Genomic DNA, 20,191 nt, shown 5'->3' with positions numbered 1-20,191 from the left:
GGGGAACCCTTAACCAATTTCTTGTCCACCAGGCCACGGCAGAAGCAGATATGGTATGTAAACACTGGTTTGTTGTTTAAACCCTCTGGTTAAGGTTAATATGGGCATGTGCAGTGAATATCAGCGCTATGTGGCCAGAAGTGTGATAATATAATTTATTTTGTGTAATAAACAACTGCAAGGATAAATGATTACAACAAATAGATGACTAATACATAAAAGTAATACATAGATTAATAATGATGATGAGTTATGATGCGTAATCATGGGAACAAGCGGGTTTACAAACAGGAGCAGCTGATTAGCATTAGAAAAGCTGAAATAATACCTCGACTGAAGCCAATTGTACTAAATGCACTATATGTGCACAGTTACAAGAATATTTTTGTTCTATTGCTTTCTATTAATTTATATAATTTTAAGTTAAGCAGGACAGAGTTCTTTTAAAGAAAGATTTACTTATATTCTCAAAAGTTAAGCATGACAGGCTTCTGTTTAAGAAGGAGACCTGTTTTATGTGTTAATGTTGTCATTTTGAGCTAAAAATAAATGGCTAAATGATCATTTGTTTCACATATGGTCATATCACAAAGAATATGCATCTGCTTAAATCAAGTTCAAGTCAAATGGTTAAAAAATAATTTCACACACAAAAAAAGAGCTACCACACTGGGAAGGGTGAAGACAACTGGGTCGCCCGGCCCTGGCCACGAGGTGTCCCTTATTTATTTTTCAGGGAGTTGGCAACCCTAGCTTGTAATGAGCTGCATGTGAGACCGGATCTAAGCAAGGTGAAAAGGACTTTGGCTAGGAAGAGAAATCAAGCTGGTAAGGTTGTGCAGCATGTTAGAGAGATTAAGGGTGCAAATGGATATGCGACTCTAGTGGAACGGATTTTAATTGTGGGTTAAAGGAGAATGATTAGTAGAGGATGCAGACTCAAACATCACGTCCTCTCCTCCACAAAGTTGTTACACACTGAAGGAAGACAAGGTTCATCCAGGTGCACATGAAGGTTTATTGCGCTGAAACACAGCAAAACAGTTCAGTGTTACTGACGGCTTCCATCGTAATAACTGGCCTGCGTTACTTTTGTGAGGGATTATTTTGGCAGTTACCCGTTTGGCTGAGCCGCCACCGCCACCTACTGGCGAAACTAAATATCGCCCTAACATCACATCAGGTGGAAGCAAATGAGCTTTTGGCTCTGTACCATGATGCAAACTGTTGTCACAACAAATAGCAAAAAAAGGTGATTGGGGGGGGAGACTTGTTCTTAATACTCAAAATACTCAGGGTGCCACAAAGAGTCCGAGCTGTCATCCAGAAACGAACCTACACAATAACTGAAATCATAAAAATCTACCAATAAAACAGCAGTAATTTAATCACTTCTGTGGCGGCTGGGAAATCATTTTTACAGCATTTAATGTAGTCATTACAAGATTCAGAGAGAAATTGTCTTTGAAAAATATAAACAGAATCAATTTCAGTTTTGTATCATTATGTTTTTTCTATGAAAAATCTGAAAAGTGGCAAATGGACCCGTTCTTTTACACTTTTTTATACTCAAGCACTGAAAGAGCTTTATATAAGTTTTGGGGGGAAAGGCCTTTAGAGGTTTCTGTCCAACATTCACACGTTTGTACTCTGCTGAAAGTAACAGTATCTCACCCAAAAATGTTTTAGGGCAAACTGGTGGAGTAGGGCTTGAACCACCAACCTTCCAACTGGTAGATGATCTGCTCTGTCCTCTGAACTTCAGCTTGCGTTCTGGATCTTTACCAAACATTTTATGAGGTGTACAGATTATAGCTGCAGGTTCTATTTAAGATATTCGGTTTCTAAGACACGCATTTCATAGCATTATTACATTTATCTCTTATATTTACCACATTCCACACATGAAATTAAAACACAACACCATATTTTTTTTTAACCTATTTAAGTTTCTCGAATTATATGAAAACCCCAGAGAACATCTCAGAATTGTTCCTGGAAGTCCAGGAATTCTGTAAATCCAGTGTAGACAGGGGAGTCTGATTAGAATCTGCTATCCCATTAAATAATCTCCAAATTTGCATAAGACGGCTTTAGTTTTTATTTTTTCAGCTGCAGCCCCGAGTGTGTACTGGTCTGAGATCAGCTAAAGAACAAAAACAAATCAAATATGGGCTGAGTCTACCTGCATTTGATCCAATTTATATATTAATGCCTATAATACTTAATTGTTCTTAACCCTTTAAAACCTGAACTATAAAATCACTCTTTAATGTTTTGATAATGGAGTGTTTGCTGAACCTTCAGACAATATATAAAAAAATATCAACTTTTAATCTGTATATGAGTTTTAATTTGTATCACATTTGCTACATAAACCATATTTTTGCAATGTAGTCATTAAAAATGTGTCATGCACCTTATATGATTTTAATTGTGAACAATTAAGTCACACTGATGATGTAGAAGTCTTAAAAACTCACAAAGACACACAATTGGATTTAAAGGGTTCAATTATTTCACGGCCAAAAGGTAAAAAAAAAAAAACAGCAGCAAGGAATAAAGTTGCATGTAAGAATCTGTACTTATTACTGATGCGCATTCGGGAAACACACAGGCGTCAGACAATTAATAAACTTGAGCTCCTGCTACTATTCGCACACAGAGATCTTCAAAGAATCGTACGGATGTTTTCTGGAAACTTGGTTTATCAGCAGACGGTGATTTTATACCTGTTGATATTTAGTCTGGAACATGTTCCCATCACAAGTTACCATGGCGATGTACAGCAGTAAGTATTAAACCAGCTTTGCAGCGCAGGGTTAGGCCCAGAGTTAACCCTGAAATTCTGCTTCACAGGCCTCAGATGTGATTTTCATCACCTTCCAGGATCAAGTAGGGAAATTTAGCTAGTTATGCAAATGTGTACATGACTACAGTGTGGAGTCACTTTAGCGTGGTTATAATCTGAGTGCTGACAGTACAGCTCATGTTTGGTGAGTTAACAACCTGCCATTTTTGAACCAGCCAACAAGCTTCAGTGAATTATTAAACTTAATGTGGAAAAAACTGCAATTCCTTTATTGGCCAATTAAAAGTATTTAAAATTTTTTTCCTGAATTATAAATATGTCTCTTCTAAACTAGTCTAAGAACTAAGAAGCAAAAATGAGCTGGTATCCGTGTCTCAGACTCAGTCTCGGGCCCTATTGTTAGCATTACCTGATCACTTTACTAGTGCTTAAAATCCATGAACCAAAAGAAAATGGGCAATAGCGACAGGCGTCTCTTTTCTATACCGTCTTTCAGAACCAACTAACCCTTTTCCCACTTCTGAACATTATGACCCTCAACTTCATCGATATAATGTAGCCATTTTTAAGTATGTACAATTGTCTCACACTTTCACGGTTGTACACACAGCAGGTTTAGATCACTTCAGTTTAATCAAATCTTCATCACATCCTATTCGTATATTAAACTTTCCTCAAATGTCCATAAAGCTCACATCAGATTCACACACGATCTTAGCTGTTAAATGATCATTGGTGCTCGATGCTTGCTGGTGTTTGGTCAACAGATGATCTAAGCAAATAGTGTCAATCTCTGTGGTATCATACATCTAGAACAGCCTGCAGTACACAATGCTGCTTTTTATTTACAAGAAACACTTTCATTTTCTCCTCAAGCTGCAGCAATGGAGGCGTCGTCCAACTGTCGACCCTGAGGCTGTGGAGAAAGACAGAAACGAGGCTTTAGCCCAACAAGGAAAACATCTCCACGGTTACCTTAGTGTTTATGGGTTTCTATGCGTGTTACCTTGACGAAGATTCGCTGGGGCAGGAAGCGTTTCAGAGCTTGAGTACCGAAGTTGGGGCAACGTGGCAGGCTGATGTTGAGCTGTGGTAGTGTTTGGTAACCAGCCATCAGTGGATAGTAGTTATACAGCATCTCCTGCTCTGAACTGGGGAGGATACGGAGACGCACCTACACACACACACACACACAGTTTTATATTTACAGATAGATAGAAAACACACACAAGTGCTGCATGAAAACCAGATTTTCAGTACTGATGAAGCACGATGACATCACCAAAACTGTCCATCAACATGACCCGTCAGTCCTTACAGGCGGTGCAGCTGTACCTGTTTGAGACCAGAAAACATGAAGGCATCGGATGGTTCCACGGCCATCTCCACCTCCTGCACCAGAGCAGTTCTGTTTTCTATGTGGTAACGCACAGGAAGAGACTCCCTGACTCGCCCGAACGACGGTAAATCTATAGCCCAAAACATCAAAACAACAATGTGACACCACCAACAGCCAGAGGTTAACATCTTTCACAATAGCAAATGCAAATAATGAGAACATTTCTTGAATTCTACTTCGTGTATTGGAATATTTTCTGTAAAATCAGGAACACTGTGTGCATGCGATGCTTGCATACTGACCAGCGTGGATGTACAGAGGCACCATCTCCAGGACCACATGAGGCAGACTAACTATAGTCTGGATGAGAGGACTGTCTGGACTGGAGGAGTTTCTGTCAAACAGAGTTTTAGAAGTCTGTTCAAGCCCTCTGAAAACCCAGCAGCAGCACGTCACAGCCTCCATTAACGTGTACGTACCTCCTCCATGATATCAGGTACTGCCCTGTAGCCACCGTGTTATTGATGCTGGTCTGTGGCGGGCATCGGAGACAGAAACACTCACTGGCACACTCCCCTGTTTGTAGAACAACTGAACACAAGCGCACACTTTTTACTTTTCAGCGATAAATTTAAACAGGAAATTTTAGGTAACTATTTTAAGTAATCGGGTACCTTCCTGTAACTGTGACTGAAGCTGCGGTGTGTTACTGGTCACAGTAAGAAGCTGCAGAGAAGAGGAAGTCAGGAGGAGGGGCCACGGAGACGACGACACGATGTCAGTCATTAGGAGAAAGGGAATGTCCACTGATACCCGGTCCAACGGCTCAAACTGCAGCAGCACAGCAGAGACAATAATAATACTCTTTATTAGACTTACTATAAAAAGACTCATTATCCTACTTTAACAGGATGAAATTTATTTAATCGAATGCAACATACCAAAGCTCCGGCTTTTCTCTCTACTTTAACCTTTGTCTTACTTCTTTTTTGTCCTTTACTTTGTACTTGGAGTGTCTGTTTCAGTTTCTACAAGCAGCTGTCATACAAACAGGTTGTTGAGGTAGGTGTATGCTAACTTACGCTAATGTAAATGTAATCAGACAAATCTGGATGTTTCTCATTTCCCGCTTTTGTATTTCATGATATTAAGCTTATGCCCTCTACCCTTGCCCCCTTAAAGATCCCCTCACACCTCCCTGACTATTAGTAAAGTCCACGCTAAAATAAAAACGGGGAATCCTAAATACAAACCTTGGTGGAAACAAACTTGACCGAAACCTCAAATGGAACAAGTGTCTCTATGGTTACCGTCTCATCCTGGAGAAGAAGAAAAAGAGAGAGGTGTAAAGCAGGAAAGTAAAACAAATGTTAACGTGTTTATCGCTGAGCCGTCTGTCAGCTGTACTGTGGGTCGGACGAGCTTTCTACCTTGTGACACTTGCACATAATCTGTCGTCCTTCTACTGTGGTGTCGATGCCGTAGGCCACGTGGAACAAGAAGACCCTGGGTCCGGTTGACACACACTTGACAAACACGCACTTCTCCAACTAGAGGCAAACACACAGCTCGCGAACTCAAATTTCTTCTTTTGCTGTGAACTGACAGTGTTGGCGTTTTGCGTGGTATGCTGAATCGACATTTCTTTGTGAGACTCACCTTTTCACCCGGTTTCAGCTCTCCCAGAGGCACATCGGGGAGCAAAGAAGGCGCGCTGTCATCGCAAAACTTTGATCCGTCAAGTGTGACGTGAGTGGTCTGGCCTAGATTGGCATCCTGACCTGAACAAGCAAACCAAGACAAACGCTAAATTAGCATTCGTATGCTGCTGTATGTTATTGAAATGATTACAGTACCGATCTACCTGGTTTGAGGCCAGCAGTTAATTTAACATCTTTAGCCATGGCCTCCTCCTGTGATTGGACAGTAAGCTTGATGCAGTACATTTCATTGGTGAGTGCAGGAGGCTGGTGGCTCAGCTGAACAGAGATCTTTGGGACTCTGGAGATGATCCTAAACACAAGAACCATTTCTGCTGATTCGATCCCAGCACGGACACTGCTCAAACTGACGGGTTGGTAATGGCTTTTTCTGACTCACATGGTGCTGTGCTGCATGGTCAAGCTGTCCCAGTCCAGCTCCTGACGTGCTTCGATGTTACGGCCCCAACGCCGTGAACACCTGCTGGCCTGCAAGGCTTCATGTGCAGACGCGGCGTCTCCACCTGCTCCTCTCCAGCTCACAAACACACAGCGACCACTGTCGCCACCCAACATCACCTCGATACCCGTCATCTATGATAACACACATATTAATCAATGTTTCCATCCATGTCTCTCTCTCGCAATCACAAACAACAAAGTCTCCTTACCTCTATCTTCTTACCAACATCTTCAGTTTTTGCCACAAAGCTGAAGTTGTAGCATGTGGTTTTTCCTGGTAACAGACTCATGGCCTCCTGGCCTGACCACTCTGCCACACACCACTGGTTATACTCCTAATAAACAAAAACACCTTTATACATCACATACAATACCCCATCAGTGGTTTATGGCTGAGGGATAGGAAGCTAAGCTACTGCAGCATAACCATGAAGAACAGTGAACGTAAGGTTTATGTTATTTTCAGCTGTCTGCACTAAAACGAGGTGAACACGAACCAGTCTGGGTTTTATTACTGCAGTTTTTTAACTAACATGGTGAGCATGCAACATAATTACAGAAGTAAATAAACACGAGACTGAATGTGTTCAGTTTGTGTGGACTGAGAGCACACCAGCTCACCTGAAGCTGCTTTTGTGGGACGTTGGACAGACAAAGCGCTCCAAGCTGACATCATACCTGGAGGCGGCGATGCAAACAGCACGTACCTGGTTACTGAGGCTGACAGCTAGCTTGCTGAAAGACACGGGATGAGGGCAGTCAGCTCGGAGGAAGACCTGCAGTTGGACAGGCTGGTCCACGTGGAAACTGGGAGACTGGAATTTGGCTTTACACTGGACTGGAGTAAGAAAAAAAGGACAGCTATTATAACCCATTTATAAAGAGATATAGAAGAATGCTGCATCAACTTATTACTTAAGACGGATCCCATTTTATACTAAACTCTTTCTAAACCCAGTATCGTTCGTCAGCATGCACCTTTTCTTCCTGCCACGTACACGATAAAAGAGGAGAACTAAAACCCCTGTTTTGAGCGAATCGTGTGTTTACTAACTGAATGGGATGTAGTCTTGCACTTCTATAGTTAGTTCGTTCGATCCAGCCAAAGCCATGCGGTCATTCCACAAAGACCTGGCAGCAGTGACAGAAGACGGATCGCACTCCGGCTCAGCATCTGGGACCTCGTTCTGGAAATTAAAATATGTGGATGCATCAATTTTGATTTGACCTCTGCTTAGCTACTCTGAGCTTTACAACACAGCTACAAACTGCAGCTTTTAAGCATTTAATTCCTACGAAACACACTACAATTATATTAACGTTTGAAACGTATTAGATCGGTGGAACCCTTCAGCTCACCGTGAGGACTTTGATGAGATTCCTCTCAATCCTTGACTTTTGCTCCTCCTTGAGGGTGGAAGCTAAAAGACAAGATCAGCGTGAGTCTTCTGATCTGATATTATTCAGTTTTCCACTCAAACGTCATCTTTGATATTTTAAACATCCTTGGACAGTTGCAACAAATTTCTCAGATTTACCACACGCAAGTAAGAATGTTCTGAGTGTCAGCAGCAGTTTCTAATACCACCCCACAGATTAAAGGATTGTGTTTTACAGGATTATTTGGCATCTTTTGTTCTTTAACTATTCCTGATGTTTTGTCGTAGTTTTCAGTTCCGTCTTTTTCTCACCTCTGCCCAGCAGCTCCATACAGTAGATAACGTAGTCCTTAATACTAGCCATCAGATAAGCACAGCGTAGAGCTGTGGTCAATATGGCTGTCAGGAGACCCCACCATCGCTCTGTGCGATAGTCACACATCACATAGTCCAACAGCCTGATAAGAAAACACACACAATGGGTAAAGACGATTCTTCACACAGCCTGCTTTCTAAGAGTGAGAGGTAAAGAGTTCTGTTCCCTTTCCCCTCGTGTGAGGAGTTTGTAAGATTCTGGGTGTGACGTGTCCTGCTCTCAGCTTCTATATCAAAATAAAAGTGGGACGTAACTTGGAAAAGCTGTGTCTCACTTACTTCAGCGCCTTGGTGTAGTCTTTTGCATGGTAGTATTCCTCTCCCATCTGCACCACTACAGAAGATACACACAGTGAGACGAGGTGAAACGACACAACAGCTGCGAACTGCAACGTGCTCATATTAAAAAATCACCACAGTGTCGATGTTCTTTATATACTACAGGGATTAGAACACGTCCACCTGTAAGAAGGTAACCCAGCGACTATAAAACGCTAATCATACGCACTGAGGTGGCTCTTCATTCGAGGACACTTGTACTTCTTAAACTGGGCGACGGCGTTGCTGAGAAGTGCTATTATCAGCTCCTGCAGGGGCAGAGACACCAGAGGATTAATTCAACCTGACAGGAACTAGAAGTAAAACACAATTATGAGAATGACACAACAAAGCTTCAAAGCTGAATGTTCATGTCTCTGTGTAAAGCTTTTTCTGCTCTAGCTGGGAAAATGCGTCACATGCAGAGCAGCCTATCGTTTCCTCTGTACAAACAGGACCTCAGCATATGATGTGCCAACACATTTAGATTCCCGCAACACAAAAACACACAATTCCTACATTTTTCTTGCTGTATTTAAGAATTCTATACCTTTGAGTATCTTCAATAGTACCAAGAAAAGCTACTGTTGTAGAAAACAAACAAATCACAGATCTTTACAGGGATTGGCGTTCTGAAAAACTCAATAACCGAACCCAAAGTGCGCTTCCACTGATTTTAGACCAACTGTAGCTTTAGGTAACATTTTCTCACGGATCAGGCACTTTCTCCAATAATGTCTGAACCTTTTAAAAGGCTGCACACTGACTTCTGTGGGCATGTGAAGGATGCACGATGCAAGGATGTCAGCGTCCAACAAACTCTACATTTTAAGCTACTTCACAAACCAAGCTGGTCATTTTCAAATGATTTTATCAGCTACCATGTTAAAAATAGGCTAGTTTAACTTCATATGTAAGGCTGAGGGTGTGTGTCATTAATAACAATGATTTTTTTTAAATAAGCAGGACTAAAGCAGTAAAATATTGCTGTGTGCTCTTACAGAATGTGGTACATCTCTCTCTTTAATCTGCAGAGCTAGAATCCCCGTCTTCTCTTTTTCAGCATCTGGAGGATCAATACCTGGAAGTGAAGTGATGCAGACGTAATTACTGAACAAACTCTTGATATTAAGCTTCATTTTGGAAGGTTTCATTAGAAGTAGTGGTACACGCAGCATCAGACAGCAGAAGGATCCTCTCATAAGCTTTCTAAAAGCACGTTGGATGTGTTACACGTGTCCACAATAAAATATTTAGACAAGATCACTCAGGACCTAACAGCTAATTAAAGTGTTCTTTACTTCAGAGAAGCCAGCTGTCCTTTTAAAGCAACAATCTAACAGCAGTTAGTCTGTTTACTGTTGACCTTCACCATAGGGGTGTGCACACGTGTCCTCACAACAAGATAAAGGAAATGTAAACAAAATATGGCCAAATGTAGAAACTCAAAACAGTTTAATCACGCACGGTCACGTCTCAGCTACAGTACATAATATTGCACAAGCACTGTTGTGCAGATTTGTGAATGAAGCAGTAACATTAACAGTGTCTGAGGCCAGCAGTGTTGTTCCATGTCTGTATCTGTCAACATACTCTGTTGTCCCTGCCTCCAAGGTCTCTGGCCATAGAAATCCAGTCCTGCGCTTTGGGTGTCCAGAGGGTCGGGGGAGGGGTAACTTGCACCAGCCTGGAACAACCGACCAATGAAACTGTTAAGCTGTGTTTGATATGCAATATGATCATTAGAAACCTCCTAAAAGAAGCTACGATTCAGTTGCATTTTAAAGCGGCGAGTTCATGCTGTCTTTGGTGTTGCTGGTACACTGAGGCATAGTTACAGTAGCTGTACCGCCATCACCTGACAGAGCTGCTGTGCCAGCTGCTTCCTGTCCTGACTGTAGCAGGCAGCCTGCTGGTAGTAAAATCCAGGGTTCTGGGTCTGGATTGCCGTCAGTCCCAACTTTATAGCTTCATCAAACAGTTCCCCAAATGACTGGAACCTGAACGGGGCAAAGTCGAACAGTCAAGATGTGCAGACATGATGTATGGATGTGCATTATAAATAAACATGAGTCCTAATATAATGTACTGTGTTCATGTACACTCATTAGAGGACAAGTGTGGGGCCTTTTCACTGTGGAGTTTGCATGTTCACCATTGTGAATTAACATATTTTTATTATAAGGTTTAATCACTTCATCTTGTTCCATACAGAGGGTGATGGACTATCGGCCACATGTGTAATTTCTGTGTGTTCATATCCAATGAGCATATCTCACTGTTTAGACATCCACGCAGAGTGCTCAAAGGCTAGTTCAGCGCTGCCGATCTTCTTCTTACACAGGTCGATGTGCTTTCGGAACTGGGCTATAGCATCTAGAGGAGTGTTATGCTGGAAACACAGGCGGCAGATCTGCAGACACCGAGAACAGGAGAGAAACATAAAGGGAGAAGTGTCACAAAAAGTTTAGTTTATAGTACAGTTGGGAGCAATGTTCCCTCTAAGCTGCGCACTGCTGGCACGTCTCTGCGCACAAGAAAAAATCTAACCTGAATTGAAATTAAAATTAATACGTTAATAATTCTGTTTTGCAGTGTGAGTCAGTCAGTGACTGGCTGCTCCTGTATGGGATTACAACGATGCCACCTTATCCCATAGTCCAGCCAATGATGCGATTCACATTCGTATATGCGCAGCTGATCAGCGTCGGTGACAGGCTATGACAGCGTCCTTATGTGCAGACACCGGTGTTTTAGCAAAGCGGCTGATGTGGAGTGAAGCCACGTTAATGACAACCTGTACAACCATTGGAGATGTGAGCAGGACAGACGGAACAACTGACGGACAAAGTGTGGACTTTATACCAGTTTTTAAATTGTGTTGATTGGCCACGTAAAGCCAGAGTTATGATAAAATATCTGCAATGTTTGGTTTTCTTCCTGAATACTGTCGTTGTTTATATTTACTGCGGGAAGAAACGGTGAAAACAGCGTTTTATAAGGAAAACGCTGGAAAGCCTGTGAGCAAAAACCCCGCCCTTTCCTATTGGTGAAAAATGTACCATGTCGACCAATCAAAAAGTGATATGGCAACATGGCATCTAGTTGTTTAGGGAGGGGGAAGTTTTAGGAGTGACGGCGTGTTTGAGATCTGAGTGATTTGCGACGTTTAGCACAAATCTTGTGTAGTTAGTGTGCAGTTAGTGTGTAGTTGGTGTGTAGTTGGTGTGCAGTTAGTGTGCAGTTAGTGTGCAGTTAGTGTGCAGTTAGTGTGCAGTTAGTGTGCAGTTAGTGTGCAGTTAGTGTGCAGTTAGTGTGCAGTTAGTGTGCAGTTAGTAGTTTTGTTGTGTGTCAGAACAATGAGGCGCCTGCTGAGTGTTACAGGTGTTACAGCAGTGACACATCTGCTGCTGTCAGGCCTGCAGGTATCAGGCTGTTGTTCTCCTTCATCTCATAGTGGACAGAAATTATTTTGTGGAGTGGCACAAATAATTTGTGTGGCATCAGATTTGATGCAGAACAGCTGATTGTTCTGTAAATAGTTTGAAATAGTTTGAAACGCCTTGGCTGCATTTTTAGGTAAACAGCTGCAAAATACTTTGTTGTTTGCAAAACTCAGTTACTTTTTTGAAGAAGTAACTATATAATTAATTGCCCAACATTGGTCATTATATACTGTATTTTGCAGACAGAGAGTTACAGACTCTCTCCCAGACCACAGACTCATAATATAAGTTGTGTTTTCAAAATTGGAGTTAAAGTTATTTTTCCTTCCAATAGTGTTAACATGCTGCACAGGTCAGGAACTAGATTTTTTTTAAATTTTCATTGTAAGTGGGCTAATTAAAAGTAGTCTAACATAAATGCTGTAATTTGATTATTTTAATAAACATGTAACTTGGGTGGATTCGATGCTGGCGTGACCACAGTGCACACGTCTGCTGTCGCTCACAGTGGTCCAAGTGTCCGCTCAGGGAGTTTGTGTGTTCGCTCAGACACATGAAACATCAGAGGGAACATTGGTTGGGACTGTGTTTACCAGGACTGTTCGATGATTCATTACTTGTTGTTGGCTTTTTATGCTAAACATCTGGCCCCTGTTCTATTACTTGGCCCACAGGTTGTTTTTGTGGCTCTGACCTCCGTTTTGGATTTACACCAACTCTGCTAACTTGAACTGCAACCATGACAGTAGCTGACATTAACTGCTACCTGAAGAGCCCGACACGTCACCGCGTGGAGAACAAATTCACACAGCCGTGTGTTTGTAGTTGCTCAAGTTGTTTGTCACAACGTGTGCACAGACGTCCCTACTAATGTTGAGTAATTTAAAGACATGAATCTGACAAAAAGTCAGATCCACTGCTGTTTATCTGAAGAACAGTTACACAGAGGACAAGCACGACTGTACCTTGTAGTTGATGAATCCAGCCATAGTTTTGATCTCCAACATGTTGGTCTCATGTGATCGGAGCTCATGCACAAGACTGTAGGCAGTTCTGTAATACCTACAGACACAAACACACAAGATAAACTGATCAGCTATCATTTAGGACGCTGACTATTTTAGCACCTATTGTGAATCTCAGGACACACACTTACTTGAGAGCATTTTGGGTGTCCTGCTTCAGTTCACTGAAGAAAGCGATTTTAAACTGATGCCTGACAAACAGCAGCTGGGAACAGAGAGATTAGAAAGCTGTTCAAACACAATGACTTCTTACACTGTGTTTCCTTCCATCTCTAAGCAGCTTTCTAAACTGTTCTATTACTGGATTCATTTGAAAAAAAATATTGAAATGACGTTAGATTAGGTTTAGAATAAGTTTCATTTCAGCAGATTATTTTTCATTCTACAATAATCTGTTAGAGGCCCGTAACCTCATGTGTGACACCTCTGTCTCAACGTCAATGGATCACCCAGTCAAAAAAAATAGGATGAGATAATAGATAATAAGACATGCATCTCTGTATTGTGAAATGTCACAGGTGCGAAAATGTACGCTGAGCCCAAGTATTACTAGTTAAGCTGCACCACTCTGAGAACTATTAGCTGGACAAAGTTTGGGGTCTTATTTTGATAATCTTGAGCCAGGAAAGTTTTGTCACATGATAGTAGTAGTTCTCCTACAATCGAGACACCGGGGGGGAATCAAACTCAAAACAGCTTTCTTTGTGTTAACTGGCTCAACAAAACCTTAAACCCTGCTCACAATCAGATACCAACTTTCTTAGGCTTTGCATTCTCACACAGAGGAGTGTTTGATAAAGCTCTTCTTTAATCATTAGTTAATATGGATTAAACGAGTGCTGCCTACTTCATTCAGTAAAAACAAAAAAAGGCAAGAGTGCTGCTACAAATGAAGCAACAGAGCAATGCTGGTAAGAGTAAACTGAACACGTGATACTCAAGAAGTGGATTCAGTCTGATACCGTCACATAATATATGAGGGGGTCGAAATAACTTCAGTAACCGGCCAGATCATGAATGAATTTTCTAACCTGTGCCCTTTTCACTGTTGTTCCAACAGTGTAAGGCATACTGGCACTGTCAGGAAATACAAAAAAAGCTCGCTGAGTGCAGGCAGCACCACAGCACAGGCCATAGAAGACAACAGGAAAAGCCAGTATTCCACACTCAGCATGTTAACTGGTTTCTGAATGGTCTGTCTACAACCTCTGATTGTAGAGCTACAATTTTCAAATAGTGCTGGCCTGATGATCAAATGCAATGCTTGCTCAATTAGCCACATGACATGCTGCCAACCACAGAATATTTGGTGTGATCTTCTCCTTCCTAACTGAGACAATTTAATGTTAGCAGAAGAGGAACTAATGACAGAAAAATAGATGTGCATAGAAGAGGGCAGTAACAATATCGCAGAGTCATCACAGCTTGACTGATTATTTAAAAGATATAATTCCTGCATGCATCCTGTTTGTGCAATTTCTGCTGTGCACTGAGCATTTTGATAGATTCACATTGTTTGCATAGCACCTACAACTGCTGTGTAATAAACAAACGAAAGGACCAGAAACAGCACGAGACCTTTCATGTATCCGTTCACTGTTCACGGAGGAACATATTCATACCTGGTGGGTCGTCTTGTTGAGGAACTCTTTGTGAGATTTGACGCGCCGAATCTCAGTGTAATAATAGGTCTGAGCATGCTCGTAGAACGCGTTCTCCAACCTTTAGAATCACACCAAAAAGATACTCAGTGAAAACACAATCTTCACTTTAAATCAGGTCACCGGCTCAGTCAGTCGTAGGTACCTTATAATGTAGCCCACTAAGTGGTCAGTGTGAGGGAGAACAAAGAGGCTCTTGCCAGACAGATCACAGGCATGACAGAGAGCTTGTGCCCGCTCTGATGCCACCAGGTCCTCTCCTGTGAAACAAAGATGGTAGGTGTCAGCATGGTCTACAGGTTTGTTTGTTTTTTGCATGACTGTGAAATAAAAAAAAGCTGCCATGAGCACATATTGTTATTTTGTAGAAGGCTCTACCTGGAGGCAGAGGAGTTTTCTTCTGGATTAAAACCACAGCCACTTTGGTGTTTCTACCCTGAAGACTGGTCCTAAAGGTAGACAAATGCCACACAACGGAAAAAACTCACTACACATTTCTGAGAAAAAAAACCCCCAAAGGCATTTCACAAATTTCATTTCACCCACCTAACAATCTCCACTTTAGTTGCACATTCAGACTGTTTCTCTTTCCACTGCGGGTCATCCCAGTCCAATTCATAGAACAGGACTACAAGAGCAGGTACCAGGTTTAAATGTTTGTTCATCCAGCCGGTTTTCAGGATGCCTTTAGGGATGTACCACTCATATGATGTTCGCTAGGCACAGAGCAGAAAACAGTATTGTTGATAGCGGTTAGTGTTTTCCTACATTTTAGGAGTGATGCTGTTATTTGCAAGTGTGAAAACGATAAACCAGTAATAGTTTGAGTTTTACTGGGATATAATATAGTGTAAATTTCAACTTGTCAAAGATTCCTCAAGCTGCAGCTCACCTTAGTGCGACATTTTGGGTACTCGTGGTCTCCTGGTAGCACTTTGAAAGAGATAGGGACTCTGTCAGCACGACGATTGGCACAGAAGGCATCCCAAATGGCCCGGTGCACAGCATTGTATACCACATCCAGGCCAGTCAAAGCCACAAATGCCATGGGCCGGCAACATAGCTCCGGAGGAAGCTCCCACTGGGACCCTGCCATCCTGATGGTTCAACAATAGATACACCTACACAAAAAAGGGCAATATCACTGCAGCAGCATCAGATAGCCCCATACATCAAGCCAATAGTCCAATCAATAATGGTTAATTATTTCCAATCAATACTCTGCCGTGTTTCAACAGTTTGGCGATGGAAAAAAATGAATGTATGTAAAATATATTTTGCGCAATCACAACGAAATTCAAGAGGAACCACTGAAGATGAACGCAGGCAGAGGTGGGACAAGCAGCTGAGTATAACAAGTATTTATACTACACGAAACAAAGCGCGACACTTTTGAAGGAAGAAAGTAAACAGACAGGCCTCCCATTTATACAAAAACAGGTTAAATGCGGACAGCACTGTATACGTTCTGACGGCCAGAAAAATACAATACAAATACAGACGCCTGAAGACAGAAGCGGAACTGAAACATGATTCGGCTAACGTTAGTGACACTGCATTTAGCGTCCGTAATAAAACACATACAGAATCACGAAACGACAACATACCTCAGTGCATCACTTCAAATGAATTTGTTAGGGGCGGAGCTCAGCAAGCTTGGTTAAGTTAGCTAACTGTACTTTATGTACTGTTAGCAGATCACTAGCGTTATCTTACAAGGTTAACGCTTAGCGTTAGCTAGCCAATGGGCGAGGTTGCAAATGTACCTAGTACACATACACCAGGTTTAGTTCCACACTGCGTGACTTCTTTCTAGCTAAATTCTACCTGCGGTCACAAGAACACGATGTGTCAACCTCGAAAAGCTAGAAAATGACAGCTACTCTAGAAGCGATTGCTGAAGGAACAACAAACTCCAGCTAGTTAGCGGTCTAGCAGAAGTTCAATATCACTTCCGGTGCGACTTTTCAAAATTAAAGTGCCGTTGAGTACCAGTTTTTCTGTCAGGTGACGTTTTTTTTTGTTTGTTTTACAAGAAGGAGAAATGAGAAAGAAAAAAAAAAGGATACCAATGATGGCTCTACACAAAACCTATACAAAGAAATCTGCTCAATGTCATATTAGAAAATTATGTTTTAGACATGATACACTGAAGAAAATAAACGACTTTGATTATTTGAATTATATTTTATATAATAACAGTATATTATTTGAATGCCTTCTTCCTTTAAAGGTTGCCACAGTGGATTATCTTCCTCCATCTCACTCTTTCTCTTGCATTCATCCATAAACATTCTCTGCAGCGTTCCTCTTTTACTCCTGTCTGGCAGCTCCAACCTTTTCCCAACATATCCACTATCTCTGCTCCACACATGTCCCAAACATCTCAGCCTTGCTTCCCTAACATTGCCTCCAAACCACCCAAACTTGAGCTGTCTGATTGATATAATAAATAAGTCTCACCATCTTCAAGCATCACCCCCACTGTTATATGATAAGTATGATATTTAGCATGTCATTGTTGCATTGCAGTCTACTGTAATATCTAAAGGATATATTGTGGTGTGAAAAGTGTTTGCTCCCGTCCTGATTTCCTTGGATGTCTGTCACAAACAAATGTTTCCAATCATCAAACAAATTACAATATAAGACAAAAATAACACAAGTACACACAAAATACAGTGTTTAAATGAAGGTGTTTATTATTAGGCAAAAAATCCAAACCTACATGCATGATTGTTTTTATTCAGCCACATTTTTGAGTCTGAACCGTGTTTTTAAGGTCACACCATCTCCCACACCAACCGGTCGCAGCAGATGGCCCTGCCCCTCCTGAGCCTGGTTCTGCTGGAGGTTTCTTCCTGTTAAAAGGGAGTTTTTCCTTCCCACTGTCGCCAAAGTGTTGCTCATAGGGGGTCATATGATTGTTGGGCTTTTCTCTGTATCTACTGTACAATATAAAGCGCCTTGAGGCGACTTTTGTTGTGATTTGGCGCTATATAAATAAATAAAATTGAATTGAATTGAATTGAATTGAATCTCATTCTGGTCGGGACTTTGACTAGGCTACTCCAAAGTCTTCATATAGTTTTTCTTAAGTCATTCAGAGGTGGACTTGCTGGTGTGTTCTGGATCATTGTCCTGCTTCAGAACCCAAGTGTGCTTCAGCTTGAGGTCACAAACAGTTGGCCGAACATTCTCCTTTAGGACATTATGGAAGACAGCAGAATTCATGGTTCCATTTACCACAGCAAGTCTTTCAGTCCTGAGGCAGCAAAATAGCCCAGACCATCACATTACCATATTTTACTGATAGTATGATGTTCCTTTTTAGAAATGCTCTGTTACTTTTAAGTGAGTTGTAATGGGACACACACCTTCCAAAAAAGTTCAGCTTTCGTCTCGTCAGGCCACAGAGTATTTTCCCAACAGTCTTGGTGACCATCAAGAGTTTTCTGGCGAAAGTTTTTCAGCAGTGGTTTTTGTCTTGGAAAAAAACGCAGGCCATTTCCCCCAGTCTCTTTCTTATGGTAGAGTCATGAACACTGACCTTAGACGAGGCAAATGAGACCTGCGGTTCTCTGGATGTTGCTCTGCGGTCTTTTGTGACCGAGTGATCGCTGTGATCTTGGGGTAATTTTGGTCAGCCACCAAAATTAAGGTTCACCACTGTTCCATGTCTTCTCTTGTGATGGCCACATGACACCAATGCTCCGATACAAGCTGCTAACTTGAAGTTGCATTTTCCTCGAACCGCCGCCTCAAAGCTTGCTCCAGTGCAGAAAATCACACGCGATGTTTTGACCACTTGGCTCACATAAGTGGTCAAAATCATCAATACTGCTACGTAACACGAGACGCTTTGTAACACCCCAGTGCCATGTGAACGTGTGTTTTTGAAAGTTGTCAGCAAGAAAATAAAGAAAAGCAGTGGAAAAAATATTTTTTGTCATTAAAAATCTAAAAATCCCAATCCCATGAACATAATCACACCCTCTGTTTGTATAGAAGCAACTGATCTGTCAATTCATCCAAAATTGTATTGATATCATTCACACAAACCTTCGTTACACTCAGCACACGATTACACTGTTTGCTGTTCCCTGTTTTGTCACTAGATGTCACTGAAACAAAGCTTTTAATGAATTCATCTGTTTTCTATACAACTCATGAAGTGGTTCATTGCTTGATTTGCACATCACTAGTGTTGGCCATTTGTGGATAATGGCTCTCACTATCATTTGCTGGAGTCCCACAGCTTTAGAAAGGGCTTTATCATCTCGTCCAGACTCTGAGATCTCAATTGCCGTGCTTCTCATTTGTTCCTAAATTACCTTGGGTCATGATATCTGGCTTTTCAGGATCTTTTGGTCTACTCCACTTTGTCCTTCGTAAGCGATTTCCTGATTAATAACAGGCGTGGCAGTAATCAGACCTGGGTGTGGCTACAGAAATTTAGTGTTTACTTGTGTTATCGTTGTCTAATATAGAAATTAAATAGCAAATATGATTAATATTTAAATGATCAAACATAGAAGATCAGAAAATGAATCTTCAAACTTTGTAGCTTTGGTTTAGATTTCTGTACAGAAAAAAGGAAGCAACCACTGTTGTGGAAGCTAATGGAGTGTTCACGCTGGAGTGTTCACGCACATCTTCAACCTTTCCCTCTCTCTGTCTGTAGTCCCAGCCTGCTTCAAAATGGCCACCATCGTCCCTGTACCCAAATCCTCCACCATCTCCTCATTGAACGACTGGCGACCTGTAGCCCTGACCCCCATCGTAAGCAAATGCTTCGAGAAGCTGGTCAGGGACTTCATCTGCTCTGCACTACCCGACTCACTGGACCTTCTACAGTTCGCATACCGCCACAACAGGTCCACTGATGATGCCACAGCCCTGACACTACACACTGCCCTGTCACACCTGGAGAAGAGAGACACGTATGTGAGGATGCTGTTTGTAGATTACAGCTCAGCATTCAATACCATCGCTCCCTCGAAGCTGGACAGGAAACTGCAGGATCTAGGACTGAGCAGCTCCCTCTGCAGCTGGATCCTTAGCTTCCTGTCTGACAGATGCCAAGTGGTCAGACTGGGCAGCATCACCTCATCCCCCGTCACACTGAACACTGGTGCTCCACAGGGGTGTGTACTGAGCCCTCTCCTGTACTCACTCTACACCTACGACTGCACAGCCACTAACAACTCCAACATCATTGTGAAGTTTGCGGACGACACTACAGTGGTGGGTCTTATCACCAACGGTGATGAGACGGCTTACAGGGAGGAGGTCAGCGCCCTGACCCACTGGTGTCAAGACAACCATCTCACCCTCAACGTCGCAAAGACAAAGGAGTTGATAGTGGACTTCCGGAGGTGCAGAGAAGTACACACCCCCATCACCATCAACGGCGCTGCTGTGGAGAGAGTGAGCAGCTTCCGGTTCCTTGGTGTACATCTGGCTGAGGATCTTACGTGGTCAGTACACACAAACAAAACAGTGAAGAAGGCGCAGCAGCGCCTCTTCTTTCTCAGGAGACTGAAAAGATTCCTCAGGACCTTCTATCACTGTGCCATTGAGAGCATCCTCACTGGATGCATCACCACCTGGTATGGCAACAGCACCGCCTACAACTGCAAAGCTCTCCAGCGAGTCGTGCGGTGCTCTGAAC

At 42.1% G+C, this 20,191-nt stretch overlaps 1 protein-coding gene across 2 annotated transcripts; it reads right to left on the bottom strand.

Moving 5' to 3' along the window:
- Positions 1-3,374: 3,374 nt before the first annotated feature.
- trappc11 (trafficking protein particle complex subunit 11) lies at positions 3,375-16,472 on the bottom strand. Of its 2 annotated transcripts, none has more exons than XM_004553578.3 (30): positions 16,345-16,472; positions 15,410-15,638; positions 15,064-15,233; positions 14,896-14,966; positions 14,663-14,777; positions 14,479-14,578; positions 12,988-13,061; positions 12,797-12,893; positions 10,665-10,798; positions 10,244-10,385; positions 9,979-10,072; positions 9,387-9,466; positions 8,576-8,654; positions 8,347-8,401; positions 8,005-8,150; positions 7,673-7,734; positions 7,368-7,500; positions 7,021-7,151; positions 6,523-6,648; positions 6,252-6,445; positions 6,016-6,164; positions 5,811-5,932; positions 5,582-5,701; positions 5,405-5,470; positions 4,826-4,982; positions 4,631-4,742; positions 4,454-4,545; positions 4,148-4,281; positions 3,819-3,986; positions 3,375-3,728 (listed from the first exon to the last, which is right to left on the bottom strand). In XM_004553578.3, exons 2-30 carry the CDS (start codon positions 15,611-15,613, stop codon positions 3,684-3,686), a joined length of 3,372 nt encoding a protein of 1,123 aa, XP_004553635.1. In that variant the 5' UTR covers positions 15,614-15,638; positions 16,345-16,472; the 3' UTR covers positions 3,375-3,683. The 2 variants fall into 2 exon arrangements, with proteins under 2 accessions (XP_004553635.1, XP_004553634.1); XM_004553577.3 differs by having other exon boundaries at positions 16,125-16,471.
- Between the last annotated feature and the right edge of the window lie 3,719 nt (positions 16,473-20,191).

This window comes from Maylandia zebra, linkage group LG2, assembly GCF_041146795.1.
Source record: "Maylandia zebra isolate NMK-2024a linkage group LG2, Mzebra_GT3a, whole genome shotgun sequence".
Classification (NCBI taxonomy): domain Eukaryota; kingdom Metazoa; phylum Chordata; class Actinopteri; order Cichliformes; family Cichlidae; genus Maylandia; species Maylandia zebra.
This window is presented reverse-complemented; position numbering and strand designations above follow the sequence as displayed.

Coding starts and splice junctions, on each gene's coding strand:
- trappc11 (XM_004553578.3), bottom strand. CDS start 15,613: ATGGCAGGGTCCCAGTGGGAGCTTCCTCCGGAGCTATGTTGCCGGCCC. Junction 14,778..14,895: donor GAAAACTCCTCTGCCTCCAG/GTAGAGCCTTCT, acceptor TTTGTTTCACAG/GAGAGGACCTGGTGGCATCA. Junction 5,702..5,810: donor AGCTGAAACCGGGTGAAAAG/GTGAGTCTCACA, acceptor GTTTGCCTCTAG/TTGGAGAAGTGCGTGTTTGT.